This window comes from Protomyctophum parallelum (assembly GCF_964188405.1).
Source record: "Protomyctophum parallelum genome assembly, chromosome: 10".
Lineage (NCBI taxonomy): Eukaryota > Metazoa > Chordata > Actinopteri > Myctophiformes > Myctophidae > Protomyctophum > Protomyctophum parallelum.
The window spans coordinates 53,296,857-53,319,310 of NC_139704.1; the positions used below are offsets into that span (position 1 = coordinate 53,296,857).

Here is a 22,454-nt window from a genome sequence, read left to right on the forward strand (position 1 = left end):
ACTAATTGTCCTATTAATAAAATAGATCCATTAATTCACATTATTTGTTCTGCCTGGTTTAAGAAAATAAACATTGTCTAGTATTCTTTATTGTATTAAATAACTAGTTCCATTTAGTTCAAACTAGTTCTATTCATTAATACATTTTAAATATGTATTTATTTAAGAAAATAAATACCTTGTCTATTATTTATTGTATTATCTAATAACTAGTTTTTCTATTAATAAACTAGATCTATTCATTAGATTGTTAAATTATATTTTATTACATTATTTGTTCTGCCTGGTTAAATAAAAAAAACATTATTAAAGACTCGTTTACATTGAGGTCCATTTGCATCAGAACATTTAATAACTAAGTTATTCTAATTTCTAAAGTTTTCAAAGGAGTACAGAGTCATTTCCTGGAGGAAAAGTACCACACTACAACAAGCCAAACAGTCTTATTACTTAAAATTCAGTCTGGTCTTCGTGGTAAAAACATGTAATACAATTTAAAATTGAATACAGTAATTTAATTACAATATTCAACATTCATGTTTGGTGGCATGGCTCTGTTCTGGGAGATTGTCAGCATTAATATTAATAAGCCAGGTCATTCTGTAGAGACCTTGGGGTGAAAACCTTTGAATACCTGAGGCCTCCTTTTAGCCCATTTAGACCTGGTGAAACCTCAATACAAAACCTTATACCATTCATGCCGGGATCCACCCGTCTACATCCTTTATTGTTTCAAAAATAATTTGAAGGTTTTCAGAAAACCTTAGGCTAGGTTTTAGAAGGTCTAAATGTGTAAAATACATTAACTATAACTAAATATTCCTTAAACATGTAAATAGTACCACTGTATTCCTCATCCTTATTATGAACCATTTGATCTAGGGGTAATGGACCCATAACGGACACCCGGGTATAAATGCAATAATTTATTAACAAGAAAATAATGATTTACAGATATATGGCATCATGAATAAAGTACAATCAACATGAAACATATTACTTTAATTACATTTCTTTTTTTTACTATGGCGTCTTCTCTCGTGTATCATCAGATGTCCGGCTCCATGCTCGCCTCTCCTTGGAGGCCAGTTGGGTCAAAACACAGTTTACCACATTGTGACAGCTGTAGTGAGTCTACAGTCCACCTGCCTGCTGGCAATATAGCCTGGTTGTGATATGTAGATGTGATTGATACGTTTGTTTTTTTAAGTAATTCTATAATTACAATACAAAGAAATTGTATTTATTTTATGTATTACTATTGTATCAATTGTATTTTATATATTACTATGTTATTACTAATTTTATGTATAACTTTATTACGAATTGTATTTATTTGATGGATTACTATGTTATTACTAATTTTACTTCATGCATTACAAATTGTATTTGTTTTATGTATTACTGTTATTACTAATTTTATTTTTATGCATTTATTTTATGTATTACTGTTATTACTAATTTTATGCATTACTATATTGATAATTTAATTTATTTTATGTATTATTGTCTATATTAATTATATTTATTTTGTGTATTACTTATTTTATTTTATTTTGTGTATTACTTATTTTATTTTATTTTGTGTATTACTTATTTATTTTGTGTATTACTTATTTATTTTATTTTATTTATTTTATTTATTTTATTTATTTTATTTATTTTATTTATTTTATTTATTTTATTTATTTTATTTATTTTATTTATTTTTTACTATTTTAATTTATCCATTATTTATCTATTTTTTTATCGTTCGTTTTATCCATTTATTTATATTATTATCTAGTTATTTATATTGGTTTATTATTGTATTGTTTATTATTTTCAAAGAGCCCTGATTGATCACATCTACATATCACCACTACCAGTCAGGATCTGAGTGACTCAGAACCCTGGTGACCTCCAGATGGAGCCACACAGGAGACCAGCAACGTCCTGAAGAAAAGAAAGAAATGCTCATTACTACTTTGTTCATAAAACAATATTGATTGAAATATTTATTAACAGTTTGCAGAATTACAGTACATGTCAAGCACAAACTCAATACAAAGACTGTTAACTTTAAGTGGACGATCCAATTAAGCATTACACTTGTTTACAAGAGGGTCCACCATGTTCAATTAATCAAAACATTTAGAGACGTACAAATAAGACACTATGGGGAAGGGAGGGAAAATAAACTTATACAGTGAGGGGGAAAAAGGGAGTCAAGGGATTCACATGTCTTAATGACTGTTGGTAGGGCGTTCCACATTTTGGGGGCATAGGAGTGAAAATAATTTAGTCCCTTGTTAGTGCCGAATCTGGGTTGTACATGGTTCGTTGCACTCCCTCTGGTGTTGTGGGTGTGGACTTCGTTAACATTAAGGAAGTATCTAGACAGGTACATGGGTATCTTGGTGGTGTATCGAATCTTGTGGACCAGACCCATTGCAAGATGCTGTACTCAGTCGTCGACCCTAAGCCATTCCAGCTAGGGCTGGGCGATATGACGATATATATCGTATTTTCGATAGAAAATGTCTATCACGAAAAAAAAGCTATATCGCTTATATCGCCGTTTCGCTTTACGGCAGTATTTTACGTCACAGCGCTTATATACGGCATGCCCAGCAGCCCACCGCGCGCACTGAAAACAGTGAGCCAACACCTTTCGGATGTCTTCTCTATTATATACTCTAAGGCCAACACGACCACAACACAAGCCGAGGTGGTGCTTGCACCTAAAAGAGGGAGATGATGATGATGGCTGACGAGATTCAGAGCGGTGTAAGGGGCACGTTCGGAAATACCACACCGGAGCGAACTCATCTATCAGTTTGCATTGCACAGTGCGCCTAGTGCGCTATTTCCGAACGCGCCCTAAAGTAACCGGTCATTCACTGTTATAAATGCAGGTTTCATGTTGGGTCAAATTGATAAATTGCGTGAGCCACGCATGTTTTACACAGTTGAACAATAAGCTTGTCCGTCGTCGGGGGTGCACTGCAAACTTCTTCCAAGACGAAGACGTTCCTCTTACCTGTGCAGTCCTCCTGCTGCGTCTGTCTTGTTTTATTGTTCCAAATAAATTATTCCATTTGAAAAGTCCTTAATTCAGCAACAGCTTACAACAACAACACAAGACGCTGACTTTGTTGTGATCATCAAAAAAAAAGGAAAAGAAAAAGCCCCACTCGTCCCAGACTCCCATTTACGCCATAGACTGTAAAAAATATGGACAAAGCGTTCCCCGGGTCTAACATGAACGTAAAATGAAGCCTGTAATAATATGCTAATTCCTGATGTAAGTCGCCATCTTTGGTACCAGCTGGCCATTGGCTGGCTCCGTTTTGTATACCAGCTGGTCATTGGCTGCCCAGACAACGAGGCGGGACTTCCCCCCTTCTTCTCCGTTGGTTTTTATTTTGACTCGAGTGGGAGGGGAATCCCGATCATAGACTGTAATGGTAGCCACGCCCCTCAGAACATACGCGATGTTTTTTTTTCTTTATGGTCATTTTTTTAATTAATGGGACCATAATTTTCCAAAAAGAATATTATGACATTAGAAATGAGACTTTAAACTAGTGACTGGAAGAAGAAAGTATTCATGACCATGTTTATTAAGGTAATACAGTCTAGGTGAAGTTGGGCCAAAATACATGGGCCTCTATGGAGCTATGGGGCTTTTTGGGTCCGGTCCAGCGCCACAACAGGCCATTATATGAACTACCGATTTCAAATGAGGCTTCACGAAATATCTGGCTGACTGCCCCCCTGATTTACGCACAGCTGTGGGCATGGAGAGTTGACGACAAGATCGCGTTCTCTCTCACTCTCTCTCACTCTATCGCCTGTAGTCAATTAAACATCGTTAAGCTGCCCAACGTCTTTAACAAACTAAACTATAACTACAACAGAACATGTTGATTCCCTATACAGAGCTTAAATGAACTGAAACAACTGTAGTGACAAACTGTGACATGAGATATTTATTTTTTCCTTAAGCCAATTTAATGCAGACACAGGCCTGTACTTATGTGTCTGAATGGCAACGTCTTATTTCTTTCTTTTTTCCTTTTAATTGTCATAATAATAATAATTATTAATAATACTAATAAAACTTTATTTGTATAGCACCTTTCATGACATGAAATGCAGCTCTCAAAGTGCTTTACAGAGCAATGGAGAAAAAAAGAAAAGCAAGGCAACGACATTAAAAAACAAGCAGTGATGCAATACAGTGAGGACATGAATAACAAAAAATAAAAGATCAATTAAAAGCAATGTTGTAGAAGTGGGTCTTGAGCTGTGCTTTAAAAATGTCTACAGAGGCTGAACAATTGAGTTCAGCCTCTAATTATTATTATATACATTTTATTTTGTAATATTTTTGTACTTGCTTTGGGCCTGTCTGTGCATGGGAAGGGCATCAGTATTATATTCATATAAGTAGACTGGATAATGTGAATTTAATTGTTTTTTGAGTGGTGCAACCATTATAGACAGCTATGTGTGTCCCTGTCCCTGTATCCGAGCACGAAATAGCATAACTATTGTCACCACCAAGTGTCACTGTTGTGCAGCCTAACACAGACAGAGGCCAGGGAGGAGAGCTTGTACAGTACAGTACAGTACAGTACAGTACAGTACAGTACAGTACAGCCCAAGTACAGTAAAGTACTCGACCTGAACAAAAATCAATTCTTTTAGATAAAAAAATAGGTATCGTAAAAAATATGCTATATCGTGAGTATATCGTTATCGTGATAAAATAAATTCTATATCGTGATATGAGATTTTGTCATATCGCCCAGCCCTAATTCCAGCCTGTCAAAGTGGGCAGGAGTGAGGTAGGTTCGGGGGGTGAGGCCAAGTAGGAGCTTGACCAGTTTGTTTTGGGAAGTCTGGAGCCTAGTTTTAAGGGCCTTTGAGGTGCTGTGGTACCAGGAGGTGCATGCATAGTCAAAGAAACTTTGTACGAGGGCTCCCGTTAAGGTCTTCAAGGTGTTTTTGTTGAACAGTGAGGAGATCCTGTAAAGGAATCTTGTTCTTCGGTTGACTTTTTTGATTACGATGGTGGCCATTTTATCACCGGAAAGATTAGCCTCCAGGATGGAACCTAGGTAGGTAATTTCATCTTTACGTGTGATAACATTGTCACCAACTCTAACCAAGAAGCCATTTGCCTTGCTGAGATTACTATTAGATCCAAAGAGAATGGATTCAGTTTTTCCCAGGTGTAAGGATAGTTTGTTATCAGCGAGCCAGGTACAGATTCTACCGAATTCAGAGCTGAGGGCCTTTTCAACCTGCAGTTTGTTCCTGTCCGAGACTAGCAGTGCCGAGTCATCTGCGAACAGGAACAAGAACAAGTTGCAGTCACAAGCTGATGTCATGATCATAGTGTGTGTGTGTGTGTGTGTGTGTGTGTGTGTGTGTTGTATAGTTACCTTGCTGTGATGTAACTCCAAAGGTGATCGGAAATAGTTGCTCCATTGGCTAGAAACGTGCTCTTCACCGGCATGATGATCTTGTTCCTAAAAAAAGTCTGTAGTCAACCCTAACTGATTACAGAACATGATATAAAAACACAACTAGAAGGATTTAGGCCTGTCACAATTACCTAATCGCCAAGTAATACTTTTTTAGAGATAATAGTCATAATCGTCTCCATGTTGAAAATGTTTATATATTTTCAAACATTTTAAAGAAATAATGGAAGCAACCGATCTACAAGCTTTGTAATTTACTTATCTTTTTTAGTGTATAAAGTTATTGAATTATGCCATGTGCAGCTTTTTGTTTACAAAGCCTACAAAAGCCAAGGTTTTATTTAGAATGTTAGTATGACGACAATTAAATCGGCCATTATAAAACCTTAGATTCTGACAGGCCTAAACGGGTTCCAGTGGCGTCTACCGAACCTTCCAGCTCCGTCCGAGCCTCCCAGCGACCCAGAAGTCCTCAGCGGAAACACCCGGGGAAAGCTTCGGATCTCGGGCATCGGCTGAGATCTCCATTCTAACAAAGAACGAAAGAGACACACCACAAATTAGCTTTGCTGTGTGTGCGTGTCCTGTCACAACATACACATGCACTTACAGTAACGTTTAAGAATAGGGATCGACCAATTATCGGCAACGGACGATTATTGGCTTTTTACGAAGCCTAAAAAAGCCCTAACCCTAAAGCGGTTCGTACCGTTGAGTTCCTCATAGGGATGTCAGTAACGGATAGTTTCCCAACCGGTTACCCGTTAGGATTAACCGGTTCATTAACGGATAGTGGTTGATTTTTTTCTTTTTTTAATAGGCTACCCCAAATGTAATATGCATGTATAGCAGGCTACATAATTAAAGTTGGTAGACGAATGGCATACATTTATTTATGCTCCTTTTATAAAAGACAAACAAAAAAGCAACATTTAACAATATAAATAAATTGTTGTAGGCTTCTGGCTTAATCATCAATAAACAACGCATCGCATCTGCATGATGCATGCATCTGCGCGTCTACAGTACAGAGGTCCGCCGGTTCTAGTCCAACAAAACATAAATAAATCCAGTCCAGATCCGAGCAACCTATACCTATAAAGCCACTGGACGCATGGGCTAAGCCTTTTTTTATTATTAAGGAAGATCAGCATGCATGTCACCGTGTTCCGTTTGTTGACTTTTCGCTGACGAGAAAACCCTCAAACATCGATAGCACATGGCTAACTTTTGATAGCCGTAAGCCGTGCCAGTGTGGAGACGGATAGGAGGAGAAGGAGGAGGAAGCGGCAGCGGCGGCTGTAAACGTTCTCCCTCCAGGCCAAATGGCCAATAATGGATTTAATAATGTAGGTCTCTGCATTGATACGGTCGACATGTGTTCATCTCGTCTCGCTGTCACTCGCTTACATTTTGACTACCGCAAAGCTACCGTTGTAACTTGTAGCCAACTAGCCATTGAAGTACAACAGAGAACAGGGACATTGAGCCCGAGCGCTGTTCATGTAGCCTGGAGTGCGACAAGCTGGGCGGCGCAAATAGCAATTTTAGGCATGTGTGCAACATGACAACTGTTTTAAAGTATTGTACAGTGACAACTACAGTCTCTGTAATGTTTATGTTGTACAATTACTAAAAACGATCTAAAATAAAGGGATTTAAGATCAGAACACGCATTTATTATTATGCAAATTAACCGTTAAAAGCTGATAAAAATATCCGGATGTTTCTTAACGGTCGGCTAACCGGTTAACCGGTTAACCCCTGACATCCCTAGTTCCTCACCAGGCAGGCCCAGGTCCGAAGTCCTCCAGCGTCTACCCAGATCTCCGTCCTCCGTCCTCCCATCCATCCATGGACAGACCTGCAGATCTCCATCTCTAGAGGCTCCAGCTGTGTCTACTATGATCTCCATCCTGAGAGAGAGAGAAAGAAACCATTAGCTCTACAAGCTCACAACATGTTGCAACGCAGTGCGAGCTTGTAGATCTGCTATTTTTGCTGAACGCTCCCCCAGAATAGGGATGCTGGGGTTAAAGTGGTTACAAAAGTGTCATTAACCCATTCAGGCCTAAGGCCGATTCTAAAAACGCCTCTAAATCCTGACCTAAGGTTTCTGAAAAACTTCAAATATTGATATAGCAGAATCAAAATTTTTACATTTTTGAATACTGTACATACTGTACAGAACCCAAATATGGGTTCCCGGCCTGAGGGGGTAAGGTACAAATAGGGAACCCCGCCCAGAATGGGTTAAGACTTTGATTAGCTTGGAAAGCTGACAGACATTCAACCACAGTGCCACTAGGAGGCATCAACACATGTACAGTCCTCAACATCTTTTGTAATTTGTATTCAAGTGCTTCTAAAAGCAGATGAGATATTGACTCTCAAACTATTGTGCGGAGTCATTTAGATTTACCATAAAATATTTAAAACATTTGGATTACTGTAAATGGCATTCTTCGTGCCATAACAGAACAAAAGCAGTTATCCATCCTCAGAAACAAGCAAGAACTGTTCCTACTCACAGCTCATCAGAGTCCTCTGAGGAAGCCCCCAGGGGGGGGGCTTTGGAACGGATCTCTGTCCAGGGAACATCAGCTCGTCTATCGATATCTCCATTCTAACAAAGAAAAAAAAAAACACACCAAATTAGCCTTTCCGTGTGTGTGTGTGTGTGTATGTGTGTGTATGTGTGTGCGCCCCCTGTCCAGCAACGGCGTTCCAGCGACATCCACCGCGATCTTCATCCTAACAAAGAAAGATTGATTAGAGTGACCAAGAGCCAGATATATATTCTATCCTGTCACAACATATATACATCCTAGTACATCAGACTTTTATTTATAGAGAACATTTAAACAGAAGCTAAACATATCACTTACAGTAATAAACGTTTAAGTTAGGGTTCTTTTTGACAGGCCTAACAGGGTCTCTTACTTTGAGTCGTCTTCAGAGGAATGCAGATTCCTGGACAGCGGACACCTGCAGTACACATCTGGAAGAAAGACATGGCGGTTATCATCTATGAACGGCTGAAGAGCTTCGCACATCACTCCCTTGTTGTTGCTGCCAATAGTCTACTGTTAGGTTCTTGGATTACTTCTTATTCTTGATGACAATTGTTTATGAATTTGATGTATTACTATGTGTTGTTGCTCACTGTAAGTCACTCTGGATAAATGTGATAAGTGCCTAAATTGTTGAAATTCCTAGACGTGATTAATTAGGGTGTGCTCTTCGGTGATACCACCTGTGCCGCACCGATACGGCGTCTAGCCGGTACCGAGACTCTGGTGTTCCCCACCGCTGAGTACTGTGCCCCAGTCTGGAGCCATAGCCCTCATGTTGGTTTTGGGGCTTTTTATGCCTTTACTGATAGTGAACAGTATATAGACAGGAAAGGGGGAAAGAGATGGGGAGTGACACGCGGCAAAGGCCGTCGGGAGTCGAACCCGCAGCACGCCATCCGGCTGGCTTGGCAGCCTAGGTGCCCAGACAGTTGAGCTAACCATCCGGGCCACACTTAAATATTTAATTGCAATTTATTTAAGCGACAATAATCGTCCAGTAAAAAGAAACCTCCTGAAACACCTGTTTGTGAAGCTTTTCGGTTCCACACCAGTAACTGCTGTTCAACAGCTACATCCAAGACCTCCCTGCAACAACATCAATGTAGTATGGCTATGCAGACGACCAGAGTACTGTGCCCCAGTCTGGAGCTGTAGCTCTCATGTCAAGAAGCTGGATGCTGCCCTCAACACAGGATGGGCCACCCCAAACAAACTGCCTGCTCTCGCTGGAATCACTCCAACAGAGGTCAGACGAGAAGCAGCCACGCTGGCCCTCACCGGGAAGGCACAGCTGAGTGAATCCCAGCCATCTCCTCCACAAGGTCATCAGAGACACCACAGCACACGTGCCTCAAGTCACGGTGCCCTTTGCCACAACACACACACACCAAGTCACGGCACCCTTTGCCACAGCACACGTGCCTCAAGTCACGGTGCCCCTTTGCCAACACAGGCCCAAGAACTGCTCCACACAACACCAGCTGACACCTCCAAGGCATCCTGGGTGAAGGCAAGACAGAGGGACCAGTGGAATACATTGAGGACCCCAAATATGTTCTTTGCCAGCACCTCCCCTGCAAGGAGTGGACAACCCTCAAAGCAGAAGTGGGACATCTCGGACAGTGCCCACTGTGAATGCGAGGATCCACTACAGACTGTGGAACACGTAATGACCATTTGCCCCAAATACCGGCCACCGAATGGTGATCGTGGCTTAGGTGACCTAGACAATGACACACTGTACTGGCTTGTTCTATGGACATACGGCAGAAGATGTTTATGAAACGTATTTTTTTTAATTTCTTCATTTTTTCGGCATGTTTGTCAAACCTTTGTGGCATTTAATTTATGGAACTTGTGGATGTTTTTTTATTTATTGGTGAAGTTTTAGTGGCACTTTGAAATGTATTGACACATTTGATATTTTTTTTTGTTAGGGATGTCCGATATTGTCCGCCGATAACGGCATTAAAAAGTAATAACCCTAACCCTTAATTTTACTTTATTTATTTTTTTACATTAAAAACATCTACAAGCTCACAATACAATAAGACACATGTGAGCTTGTAGATCTGCCATTTTCAAATGATTTTTATACATTTGAAAACTTGAGATGAGAGATTAGATAATTTTAGATTTAGATTTAGACCCTAACCCTTGCATGAGTAATTATTAATAATTACTTTTGGTATTTTAAGTACATTTTTATACCAAAACCTTTGTACCTTTACTCGAGTACATGTTGAATTTACTTGTAACGGAGTATTTCTATATTGCAGTATTTATAGCCTACTTTTATTTAAGTAAAACTTTTGAGTGAGGTTTCCACCACTGGAAAAAGCCTGCATATATATATATATATATATATATATATATATATATATATATATATATATATATATCTGTTGATAAACGGCAATTAGGAGTTTGACACGGACTGTCGGACATCCCTTGATTTGTGTGATTTTGTGCAGCTTTTAGTGAGTTTGTGGCATTTTGTGCAGCTTTTGTTTGTTTGTTTTGTGAAGGACCAAAGAGCACACCCAGTATGTATCACAAGGCTATTTCCACCAGTCAGGTGTACTTATATCTACATCTCATAAGCGGCCATGTACTAAACACTACAGAAATCACAATTTGACTTTGGCAGCAGCAAGAAACGACTGATATGCAAAGCTCTTCAGCCATGCTTCTCTCTATACAAACACATGTCCACATGGACATCTTAGCAGCCAGGATGGGGTGGTCGGTCTGGAGGCCACTCAGAACCCTGGTGACCTTCACATGGACATCTTAGCAGCCAGGATGGGGTGGTCGGTCTGGAGGCCACTCAGACATGGGGACACAGGAGACCAGGGCATCTATGGTCATCTCCATCCACATCTAGAAAGAAAGAAAGACATCAGAAGCTGACCATATCACTCACAGTAATAGAAACATAAGACAAATATTCCTTAAGACATCTATAACTAAAATGTAAAAATAAACCTTCTGTAACATAACACCTTCAATATATTATTTCTTTCATAAATAGAGAATATTTTACTCCATAGGAACTGTTCCCGTTGCAGGTTGATGATGTCCATGTGTGGTCCAGCGCCATGGAATGCATAAAAAAGTATTTAAAATATTGCTTTGATGCTTATATTAATCTTAGGAAGTATTAAGCTGTTTTTTATTAGCATACGGTATGCATTCCATAGGGATAGACCATATGGACATGACATAAATCAACTTGCAACAGGGGCAGTGAAAGTGAAAGATTATTTATTTATGAAAGAAATAAAATAGTTTCCATTTTAAGATTTGTTATAGAGGGTTAAGTATAATGTCTTACGGCATAGGCCTATTTGTCTTTAACCAGGGATCCTTTAAAGAATATTTAAAAGTGCAATATCAAAATGTAACCCTATGCACAATAGTTTGTAGAGTCAATATCTTATCCGCTTCTAGAAAGCAATTTAAAATACAAATTACAAGTAATGTCGAGTACTTTTGGAAGTCACTGAACAGCCATGCCTACCACCTGTTTTGTCACAATGCAGGAGGCAGCAGCACTACCCATTAATTAAAAACAAGTGCTTCCGAAAGTAGCTCAACGTCACTTATAACACGTCTACGGTGTATTTTTATGAAACAAATTTGCTTTGCAGATTGAGAGTAGGCTATAATTCAAGCTTGCCCTACAGCTGCAACGTTGGGGAGTTTAGCATTGTTTAATACAAGCAGATTGTAAATTCAATGTGGATCAATGGGCTGTCAATGGACGGCATGCATTACAACTCTAGATTCATCCCATTGCACTGGTGATGCCAATTAGTCATTTGACTCAGCTGTGTGGCGTCAGTGTGTCAACACAACTGAAAGGTTACTTTTTCCAACACATTTGGTTTAAATACCTTACATTTCACAGCAACCTTCTACATACAAACCAAACGAAATGATTAAATTCACACAACTCAAGAGGCTCACTCCTAAATGTTCCACAGTTCAAACGATAGCCTACCTTTTCTCTCAAAACAAAAAAACAACTTAAAACAGTTCCTCTGTCAAACCACGCAATAAATCCACCGTTTATGAAAGCCCTTCTAAAATGATAAATCCTTTACCAGTAGCAGGTACGGTTAGCACAGGGTTTAAATGGCTACAGCCAGGGGGTCCGCCGCTGGTCCGTCAGGGATGGTTTGTAATGTTAACCTGCTGACGTGAGTGGAAAAGGATTCATTCAACATGGTCGGTCCTCCTCCTGGCCGTGATAAGACGCCGACACAAATGCTTTCAATCATTCAATCAAAATGACGCGGGGCAGGTCACGTGCGGAGAACGACGCGATGTGATTGGCTGACGAGATGAGAGATGAGATTCAATTTATTGTCAATGTACAGTACAAGTACAGCACAGCGAAAATTATTTTCGCATCTCACCAATAGTGCAAACATGTCAGCAAGGAGGATACATTAATTACAGTAGTAATGAACTGAGCAGTAGTCATTTAAATAAGTAATAAATAAGATAAGAGAGGAAGAAGAAAAACATGATCTGTCCTGTCCATATTGCACGTAGCCCTTATTGCACGTGGCCCAGTGCTAAACTAAGGTCCAGAGACCATATTCCACAAGTCCAGTGGCCATATCGCATGAGTCCACATAGTGTTACAGACTAGGATGAGTCTGGGTTGGAGGGGGGGCTGGCACTGGGGGAGGGAAAGGAGTGGATGAGGAGTTTAGGTAGATGACAGTGGAGGGTTAGGGTTAGGGTTAGGGTTAGCCTAAAACAGGATGGATGAATGGAGTGACATACTATTCAAGTAGGGGCGGGGCCGTGGGCTGGGTTGTACCTGTGTGTACGTGTGTGCGTGACTGCGTGTGCGGCCTAGACTACTATTTAAATAGTTTTGAGGGGAAATAAATGTTATTTGTCCCAAAGTGACTGCTAGAGATTGCTATTGTTTTCATAAAGCATTATATTCATTATCACCCTTGCAAAGTTCTGAGTTCTGTTCTTATTCAACGGCCTTTGTCCCTCAAAGGAAAATAGGGTCTCTGACGCCCTCAAGTGGACAAAATCAGTAACAGCTCTATAACCATTTCCCCTGATGCCTTTTGTAGAGTTGATGAGGAAAGTTATATTTGAAAATAGGGTTAAAATAACTATAGGCCTACAATATAACAGACCAAATAATGTACCGTGAAAAAACTTAAATGGATAATAATTAACCCATGAATTATAGTTACATTATTTCATTCCTGAAGGTTAATTCATAGATTGAACCCATTGTAATTTAGGCTGCTTGTTGACACCAACAGAGAAAGAAGCATGTTATTATTTTCTTATGAACACCAGACTCTAGCTATCAAAAAAAGAGAATACAGAAGAAACATTTAATTCTTTAAAACTATGGATGGAGCTGAAAATATTCACCATTTCAGCAACGCCAAGGAGCACTTTCTTGTTTACAGGTGGAGAGGAACTTTGATAAGTCTGTCAGGGACACCTATGGGTGTAGTGGTGAAATATTACACGTCACCACCAACCAGTTCATTCATTGAGCTGACTACAAGTTAAAAAAAGCATTACACTAATCTACTGACAATTAGTGGACAATAAAACACTGGATAAAACAAAGATACACAATAAAACATCAGCACTCGACTGTAGTAATAAGCACAGATCAAATAATTTAAGGGCACTATGATTGTGTCGCAGGATTCCCACACATTTTTACCAATGCATTTCCAAAACATTTACAGGAATATGTAACAATAATTCAGTGCAATGATTGATTGATTGCTTTATTTTGTCATTCTTCCCAACTGTAGCAGCAGAAAAAAACGAAATCACGTTTCTCCTAGTTAAAAAGACACTAGGAGAAACGTAATTTCGTTTTTGAGTCTCTTAGTCCTATGTGCAACAATGACAGAGGGCAGTTTAGCAACAATAACCCTATCTAACCCTAACCCTAAACCAAAGACAGGCAGTGTAGCAACAATAAAGCACAGAATATAAAACGGTATAATTCTATTCCAAATGTTGTGCCTCATCTTTGCTACACCACCACCTATCCTAGGACATAGGATCATAGATTCTACATTTGTATAATAATAATATAACATAATATTTGTTAACCATAAACATGTTTGGTTCACAAGCTGTAACAATGATACATTTCAGTTATAATGTGTGGTGTGTGGTGTGTTTCAATCTGGACGTCTTCCTGAGCTGTAGCAGACTTTAAGTCCACCAAAGTGCTAATGTTTAAGGTTAGCACTGAACGAGTACGACAATTATGGCCTAAAGTTTGGCTGAATGAGTGTGACGAGGCTCACTGCATCCTGCATCGTCACACTCATATGTGGTGAAATATGTGCTGCATGCTCCTATATAAAATGATTCAAATCATGCTCTGTGCTCAGGAAAATAAATAAAATAACCATGGTGGACTTAGACCCGTTTTGGACATTCAGCTGGCGCCGTTTTTCTGCTAGCCTGGAGAAAACCTGACTATCAATTAATGCTGGGCTGAGCTCTCATCTCTGGTTTGTTTGGCTCCACTCACTGCAATCATGTTCCACTCCATTACACCTTGAACAGGAGAGAGCAGAATATTAGTTAAGAACAGATAGAACATAGTAGATACTGAAATCACATATCATATTGGTCTGAAATAATGTTTTTTTCCTAATGGAAATAACTGGGTCGTATTATAACGCACCAAACAAGAAACAATAGAGATACAGCTGATAAGGAGAAAGTGGAGCTGGATTGGTCACACACTAAGAAAAAACAACACAGCAATAACTAAACAGGCACTAACGTGGAACCCACAAGGAAAACGGAGCAGAGGGAGCCCCAAAAACACCTGGAGAAGGAGCACGGAGCTAGATGTAAAGCAGAAGGGACTGACGTGGAAACAGCTGGAGAGGATGGCGCAAGACAGACGAGGGTGGAAACGACTCATCAATGGCCTATGTTCCGAAAGGAATTCAAAGGCCTAAGTATTATAATCAGGGACTAGACTATTTGACATTCAATGTTCTTTTTCCACAAATGAGTCTTGAAAAATGGGGGTCGTCTTAATCAGATGTACCTTCGACGCCAGCCTCTGTAGTTTAATAACACTGTACCTTTGACAGGCAACCTCTGTAGTTTAATAACACTGTACCTTCGACAGGCAGCCTCTGTAGTTTAATAACACTGTACCTTCGACAGGCAGCCTCTGTAGTTTAATAACAATGTACCTTCGACAGGCAGCCTCTGTAGTTTATTAACACTGTACCTTCGACAGGCAGCCCCTGTAGTTTAATAACACTGTACCTTCGACAGGCAGCCTCTGTAGTTTAATAACACTGTACCTTCGACAGGCAGCCTCTGTTGTTTAATAACACTGTACCTTCGACAGGCAGCCTCTGTAGTTTAATAACACTGTACCTTCCACAGGCAGCCTCTGTAGACACTTTTAAAGCACAGCTCAAGACTCACTTCTACACTACACTGCTTTTAGTTGAACTTTTAAATTATTTGTTGTTATTCATGTCCTCAGTGTATTGCATTACTGCCATCATTTTCATGTCATGAAATATATAGGTGCTATACAAATAAAGTTTTATTACTAATATTATAGTAGTAGTAGTAATTAATAACTTTATTAATCCAACGTTTCGGCAAACATGATGCCTTCTTCATACCCTGAAGAAGGCATCCTGCTTGCAGAAACGTTGGATTAATAAAGTTTATAGCATCGTGACTACGAGCTGTGCGGCCTCTTTCCTTTCTTAATCAAAGATTACAGGATAATACCACTACACTGCAGCTGTTTGGTCTGTGAGTATCGTTCATTATGCCTCCTCTTAGTAAAAGGCTCATAGGATGCATAATGAACTATACTCACAGACCAAACAGCGGCAGTGTAGTGGCATTATCATATAATCTGCCATGACAACTCAGAGTTAAATGAATGTACCTTCTATGCGCCACACCTCTGGTTTCAGAACATCGATGGCCTCCAGCAGCTGCTTCTCTGCGCCACACCTCTGGTTTCAGAACATCGATGGCCTCCAGCAGCATCTGAAGAAGCACGGTGCACATACCGCTGTTAAACCCATGGAGACCTGAGAGCACATTAGACCAAAATAATGTCCTGAAAATCAATCCTGACGCTTTTCTGAAGAAAGAAAACGACCCCCATCTGAAAATATTGTCCACCAGAGGCAAATATTTGAGTTAAAAATGTTTGCTGTGAAAGAATATATATTCAAAGATTTGTAACCATAGTTTCATGTTCGGGTCAATGACTTATTCCCCCTCATACAAATACTTAGGTTTTGTTTTTAATGAATCTATGAGTTTCTCTGAGGGAAGGAATGTATTGGCTGACTCAACAGGTAGAGCATTAGGTGCCATATTAAGTAAAATTAAATTTGCCCTGATTTAGGTTTTGATACATTTACCAAGCTTTATGACACCATGGTTTCTTCCATTTAGTTTTATGCAGCAGGTGTGAGGGGCTTTGAGGAGGCTACCGAATGTAAAATCATTCAGAGTAGAGCTTTGAGGTGTTTTCTCGGGGTGCATAAGTATACCACTAAGTATTATTAATTAATAATAAGTATTAAGTATACCACTAAGTTGGCCATTGAAGGTGACACAGGTTGGGAAAGCTGCCTGACAAGGCAGAGATGTGAAATGATCAGATTATGGAATCGCCTTATCCAACTGCCAGGAAAGGAGCATTACGAAAATTATATTTAATTGGAATAAAATATGTAATCATCCGTGGATAAGAGAGGTCTCCTCAATTTTCTCACTTTCTGATTTAAACATATACGTTTTAAATAACCTTCATTGTAACATTAATACAGTCAAATATAAACTGTCTAAGTTACATCAGCAGAAATGGAGGGTGGACATTGTGAAAAAAGCTAAATTAAGAAGTTATATTCAATTCAAAGAGGACTACATGACTGAACCTTAGGGCCGATTCATACTCTTATTTTAGAGCCGAATAAAAGTCGGTTCGGCGCTGTAGAGCCTACAATGTGACGTCATTTGAGGTTCGGGGGGGGGGACAGAGGTCCCTCTGTGCCCAGTTAAGATGTGGTGCTTTACCTCTGGCAGTTGAGGTTGGCAGATATACTGGCATTCCTGAGGAGCAGCGACTGTGTGCTCTTTGTGACCTGGGAGTTGTAGAGGATGAGTTTCATGTTGTATTCTATTGTCCACTATACCATGATTTAAGAAACTCTTTATTTGAAAGAATTCAGGATAAGTACCCAGATTTGTCTGAATGTTTTATGTTAAATTGGTTGTTCAGTAATGAAGTTTTTGTTTTAAGAAAATTCGTAGAGAAGGCATGGTCAGTTACGTTGGAGAACGATGTATCCATGAGTAACTGTCTATTTGTGTATATGTATCATTATGTATGTACAAATTTGTGAGTGTCTTGTAAGCCGAAATGACCAAAAGCACACTCAAAACCCACCTTTTCAAACAGGCTTTCCCTACATACACACACACACACACACACACACACACACATAGTTTTTAACCTTTTAAACCTTTTAAATAGTTTTCTAATAAATATGTCTGTACTTCTTTCTGTAAAGCGACTTTGGGTACCCAGAAAAGCGCTATATAAATCGTATATATTATTATTATTATTATTAAGCCCGTGCGGGCTGGGCATCTTATGATGTAGGACACTTTAATAAAAACTCTATCTTCTATATATATCTATATGCAGTCTCTCTGCATTCCATGTATGTGACTGGCCAGGGGGAGGTAGTTTAGAGACCAGGATTACTGCATGTTTTTGGGGAGAACATGTCAGGGTATCTACCCTAGGGGACACGGGGAGAACATGTGAGGGTACCTACCCTAGGGGACACGGGGAGAACATGTGAGGGTACCTACCCTAGGGAACACGGGGAGAACATGTGAGGGTACCTACCCTAGGGGACACGGGGAGAACATGTGAGGGTACCTACTACCTACCCTAGGGGACACGGGGAGAACATGTGAGGGTACCTACCCTAGGGGACACGGGGAGAACATGTGAGGGTACCTACCCTAGGAGACACGGGGAGAACATGTGAGGGTACCTACCCTAGGAGACACGGGGAGAACATGTGAGGGTACCTACCCAGTAAACACTCCCCCTGCTAGACATTTTCATATTTACGGAATGTGCCATTTTTAAAGTTTTCAAAATGTATAAACAATAAACATCTCCTGTGTGTGTGTGTGTGTGTGTGTGTGTGTGTGTGTGTGTGTGTGTGTGTGTGTGTGTGTGTGTGTGTGTGCGTGTGTGCGAGCGTGCATCTTGCCTGTAGTGAGCAGGGCACTCTGATCCATCAGGTTCCTGACTTCCTGGGGCTCTTCAGGGGCCATGATGAAGACTGTATGTTCTCCCCGTGGCCCTTTCTGAAACCAGTCGCTTGACTTGAAGTGCTCTCGGGAGGTTCCCTCGTCAGGAAGTGCCCCTCCAGCTGAATCAAGTTCCCTTGATTAGGGTCCTGGGTATAAAAAACAGTTTGGAAATACACTCGCCCTCCTTGTGCAGAAACAGGAAACAGACACCATTCGTTGCCATGGTTACCATCATGCAATTGTGTTACCTGTTATTTTGTTTGTACAGTTATATTGCATTGCATCGTGTACGTTTGTGTGACATGTGGATTTCATTAATATGGAAAAAGGAAATACAGCGTGACTGTCAAAAATGACATGTCATATACATCCATGGTGTTTATAAATCATTGTTAAAAGTTGTTTTGTTTGTATGGTTTAATTTATAGCTTTTCACGGTGGGGTAAATAAAGAGCCCTTGTGAACATCAGTTAGAGCGTTGTCTATTCTGCATCAGATGAAGATTGTTTAGGAGGAGTTTATTTATCATTTATTTGTGGTGGTACTTACATTTGTAGGTGGCGGTTTCCATGCGGACAGAGAGGCTAGATCGGCACAGACTCACTCTTGAGGGCTTTATAAGCCACTTCCACTCAAGGCTGCTTGGTTTCGGACGACACTTAATATGGCGCAGCCTCGCGTGAACGCGCATATCGAGGGCAAGTGTGTAGGGCGAGTGGCGAGGAGCTGGTTTCATCCAGGTCTATCAGCTTCATGTCCACCTGCATGCTAACAGACACACACAGACCAAACAGATCAGCTGTTATAGTAGTAGACCACAGCTGACTTTTAGCCTCTTTTTGGGAGAAATGACAGCTAATCAAGTCACTTTGTGTTGGCTTACGGCTCTGCTGGCAGGTAAATGAATCCCCTGGCAGCTAAATAAAACACTAAGGGTTGCCCACCTTCCCCTGGCAGCTAAATAAAACACTAAGGGTCGCCCACCTGCCTCTTGCAGCTAAATAAAACACTAAGGGTCGCCCACCTGCCCCTGGCAGCTAAATAAAACACTAAGGGTCGCCCACCTGCCCCTGGCAGCTAAATAAAACACTAAGGGTTGCCCACCTGCCCCTGGCAGCTAAATAAAACACTAAGGGTTGCCCACCTGCCCCTGGCAGCTAAATAAAACACTAAGGGTTGCCCACCTGCCCCTGGCAGGTAAATAAAACACTAAGGGTTGCCCACCTGCCCCTGGCAGCTAAATAAAACACTAAGGGTTGCCCACCTGTCCCTGGCAGCTAAATAAAACACTAAGGGTTGCCCACCTGCCCCTGGCAGGTAAATAAAACACTAAGGGTTGCCCACCTGCCCCTGGCAGCTAAATAAAACACTAAGGGTTGCCCACCTGTCCCTGGCAGCTAAATAAAACACTAAGGGTTGCCCACCTGCCCCTGGCACGTAAATACATAAGTGTAGTGTAGTGTAGTGTAGTGTAGTGTAGTGTAGTGTAGTGTAGTGTAGTGTAGTGTAGTGTACAGTACAGTACAGTACAGTACAGTACAGTACAGTGTACGTACCAGACAGTGAGTATAAGTACTCTCAGAGTAGTGGTACATCAGAGACAGAACCAGACAGAGGATCAGTCCAGTCAGAGCCAACAGAACCGTCCCTACGGCCAGGTGGGGAAACGGGACCCTGATGAGAGGACGGTCCCTCTCCAGCCCGATGTACCCCGCGTGTACCATCCTGGAGTACACACATGTATTTATACACATACAGTATATGTGTACAGTATAAATACTTCACTAAGATACCCATGTACCTGTCAAAATACTTCACTAAGATACCCATGTACCTGTCTAAATACTTCACTAAGATACCCATGTACCTGTCTAGATACTTCACTAAGATACCCATGTACCTGTCTAGATACTTCACTAAGATACCCATGTACCTGTCTAAATACTTCACTAAGATACCCATGTACCTGTCTAAATACTTCACTAAGATACCCATGTACCTGTCCAAATACTTCACTAAGATACCCATGTACCTGTCTAAATACTTCACTAAGATACCCATGTACCTGTCTAAATACTTCACTAAGATACCCATGTACCTGTCTACATACTTCACTAAGATACCCATGTACCTGTCTATACTTCACTAAGATACCCATGTACCTGTCTAAATACTTCACTAAGATACCCATGTACCTGTCTATACTTCACTAAGATACCCGTGTACCTGTCTAAATACTTCACTAAGATACCCATGTACCTGTCTAAATACTTCACTAAGATACCCATGTACCTGTCTAAATACTTCACTAAGATACCCATGTACCTGTCTAAATACTTCACTAAGATACCCATGTACCTGTCTAGATACTTCACTAAGATACCCATGTACCTGTCTAAATACTTCACTAAGATACCCATGTACCTGTCTAAATACTTCACTAAGATCAATATGTCAGTTTGTCACATTCAATAGATCCTGTGATCTTTTCAGATGAAACAACAATTTAATTGAACATGGTGGACCCTCTTGTAAACAAGTGTAATACTTAATGGTGTCGTCCAGTCATATAGTAACGGTCTTTGTATTGAGTTGTGCTTGAAATGTACTGTAATTCTGCAAACTGTTAACAAATACTTGTTAATAAGTGCTCTTACCTTCAACCTTCACAACTGCAGCTCCATGTGAGCCAATCACATGGACTTTAATATGACTTCATGTCATTAATACTCATCACTTTATTAATATGTATATCCTCTGTTGACTCCAGCTGTAAGATGAGCTACTGTAGCTATAATCAGCTAAACAGAACTGATGATGTCACTTATTATGAATACTAATGCTCTATTCAGACTGTCGGCTTCACACGTGGACTGTTTACATCAATTAAGGATCAATTCTACGTCATTGATTAATTACTCCATCTATAAAAGTAAATAAAACACATTAACGGTTCATCCGGCTGCCTCGAGCTGTTTAGGCTGAGCTGCCGACGTCATCAACCCTGAAGACCAACATCGCCGACCCAGAGTAATCTAGTGAGAGAGATGACGTCAGTAGCGTTGACCCCCCCCCCCATTGTAATAAAGGAATGCGGAAGTGCTCATTCTATCTCAATGGGATAGTTCCAACGTGTGGAACTACAGCCCATAGAGATCAAAGCGTGTCGCCACTCTCTAACTATTCCACTCATGGCAAACGAGCCAATCAGAAGCAGGCTTGAAGCGGCGTTGCCAAAAGTCTGCTTGTGTTTTTCTCTAAATTATATGTTTAAATGTTTTATTCTCTTTTTATTTACTGACAATCATCATGTTATCAAATTTGTATACATGAAACACATCAATCAAGTTTATATAAATATTAAAACACATCAGGTAACCAAGTTTATATAAATGAAATAACAACTAGTTTAATTCACAAAATAGTAGTTAAATGAGATAAACAACTATAGTTTAATTCACATAAAGAGCTAGTTTAATTCACATCCATTCATTATTAATAGTTATAAATGAAATAACGACTAGTTTAAATCACATCCATTCATTATTAATAGTTATACATTAAATAACGACTAGTGTAATTCACATCCATTCATTATTAATAGTTATAAATTAAATAACGACTAGTTTAATTTACATCCATTCATTAGTAGTAGTTAAATAACTAGTTTAATTCACATCCATTCATTATTAGTAGTTAAATAACTAGTTTAATTCACATCCATTCATTTAAAGTTTCTTTCCATTTGAGCGCCGTCGTATGACAGAAAATAGCAGATCTACAAGCCCACAACACGTCGTGGTTGCAACGCGCTGTGAGCTGGTAGATCTTGCTAATTTCATTACATTTGTGCTTCGTCGCAGGACGGTGTCGAGCGCCGAAAATAGCAGATCTACAAGACCACAACACGTCGTGGATGCAACGCGCTGTGGGTTTGTAGAACTGTTGAGCTGAGCTGAGCTTTGAGCTGCACTGTGATGCAGAATGCAGTGAAAAGTGGGTATTAACGCCATCTGGTGGTGGAATTATACTGACA

General features: G+C 40.0%; 1 protein-coding gene and 1 long non-coding RNA gene across 2 annotated transcripts in view; both read right to left on the reverse strand.

Annotated features, from left to right (window-relative positions):
* Window positions 1–21,394, reverse strand: part of LOC310865923 (post-GPI attachment to proteins factor 2-like) — a gene marked incomplete at its 3' end in the record, with an annotated part of 295,033 nt that extends 273,639 nt beyond the window's left edge. Inside the window, 2 exon segments of the mRNA XM_083775123.1 lie at window positions 19,975–20,143; window positions 21,076–21,394. Of these exon segments, the coding sequence (XP_083631249.1) occupies window positions 19,975–20,142 (168 nt within the window). The 5' untranslated portion in view covers window position 20,143; window positions 21,076–21,394.
* Window positions 1,805–6,010, reverse strand: LOC310865953. Its single transcript, XR_014569860.1, has 3 exons — window positions 5,910–6,010; window positions 5,436–5,522; window positions 1,805–1,935 (listed from the first exon to the last, which is right to left on the reverse strand). It is a non-coding gene; the product is annotated as an uncharacterized lncRNA (long non-coding RNA).
* Window positions 21,395–22,454: the final 1,060 nt, after the last annotated feature.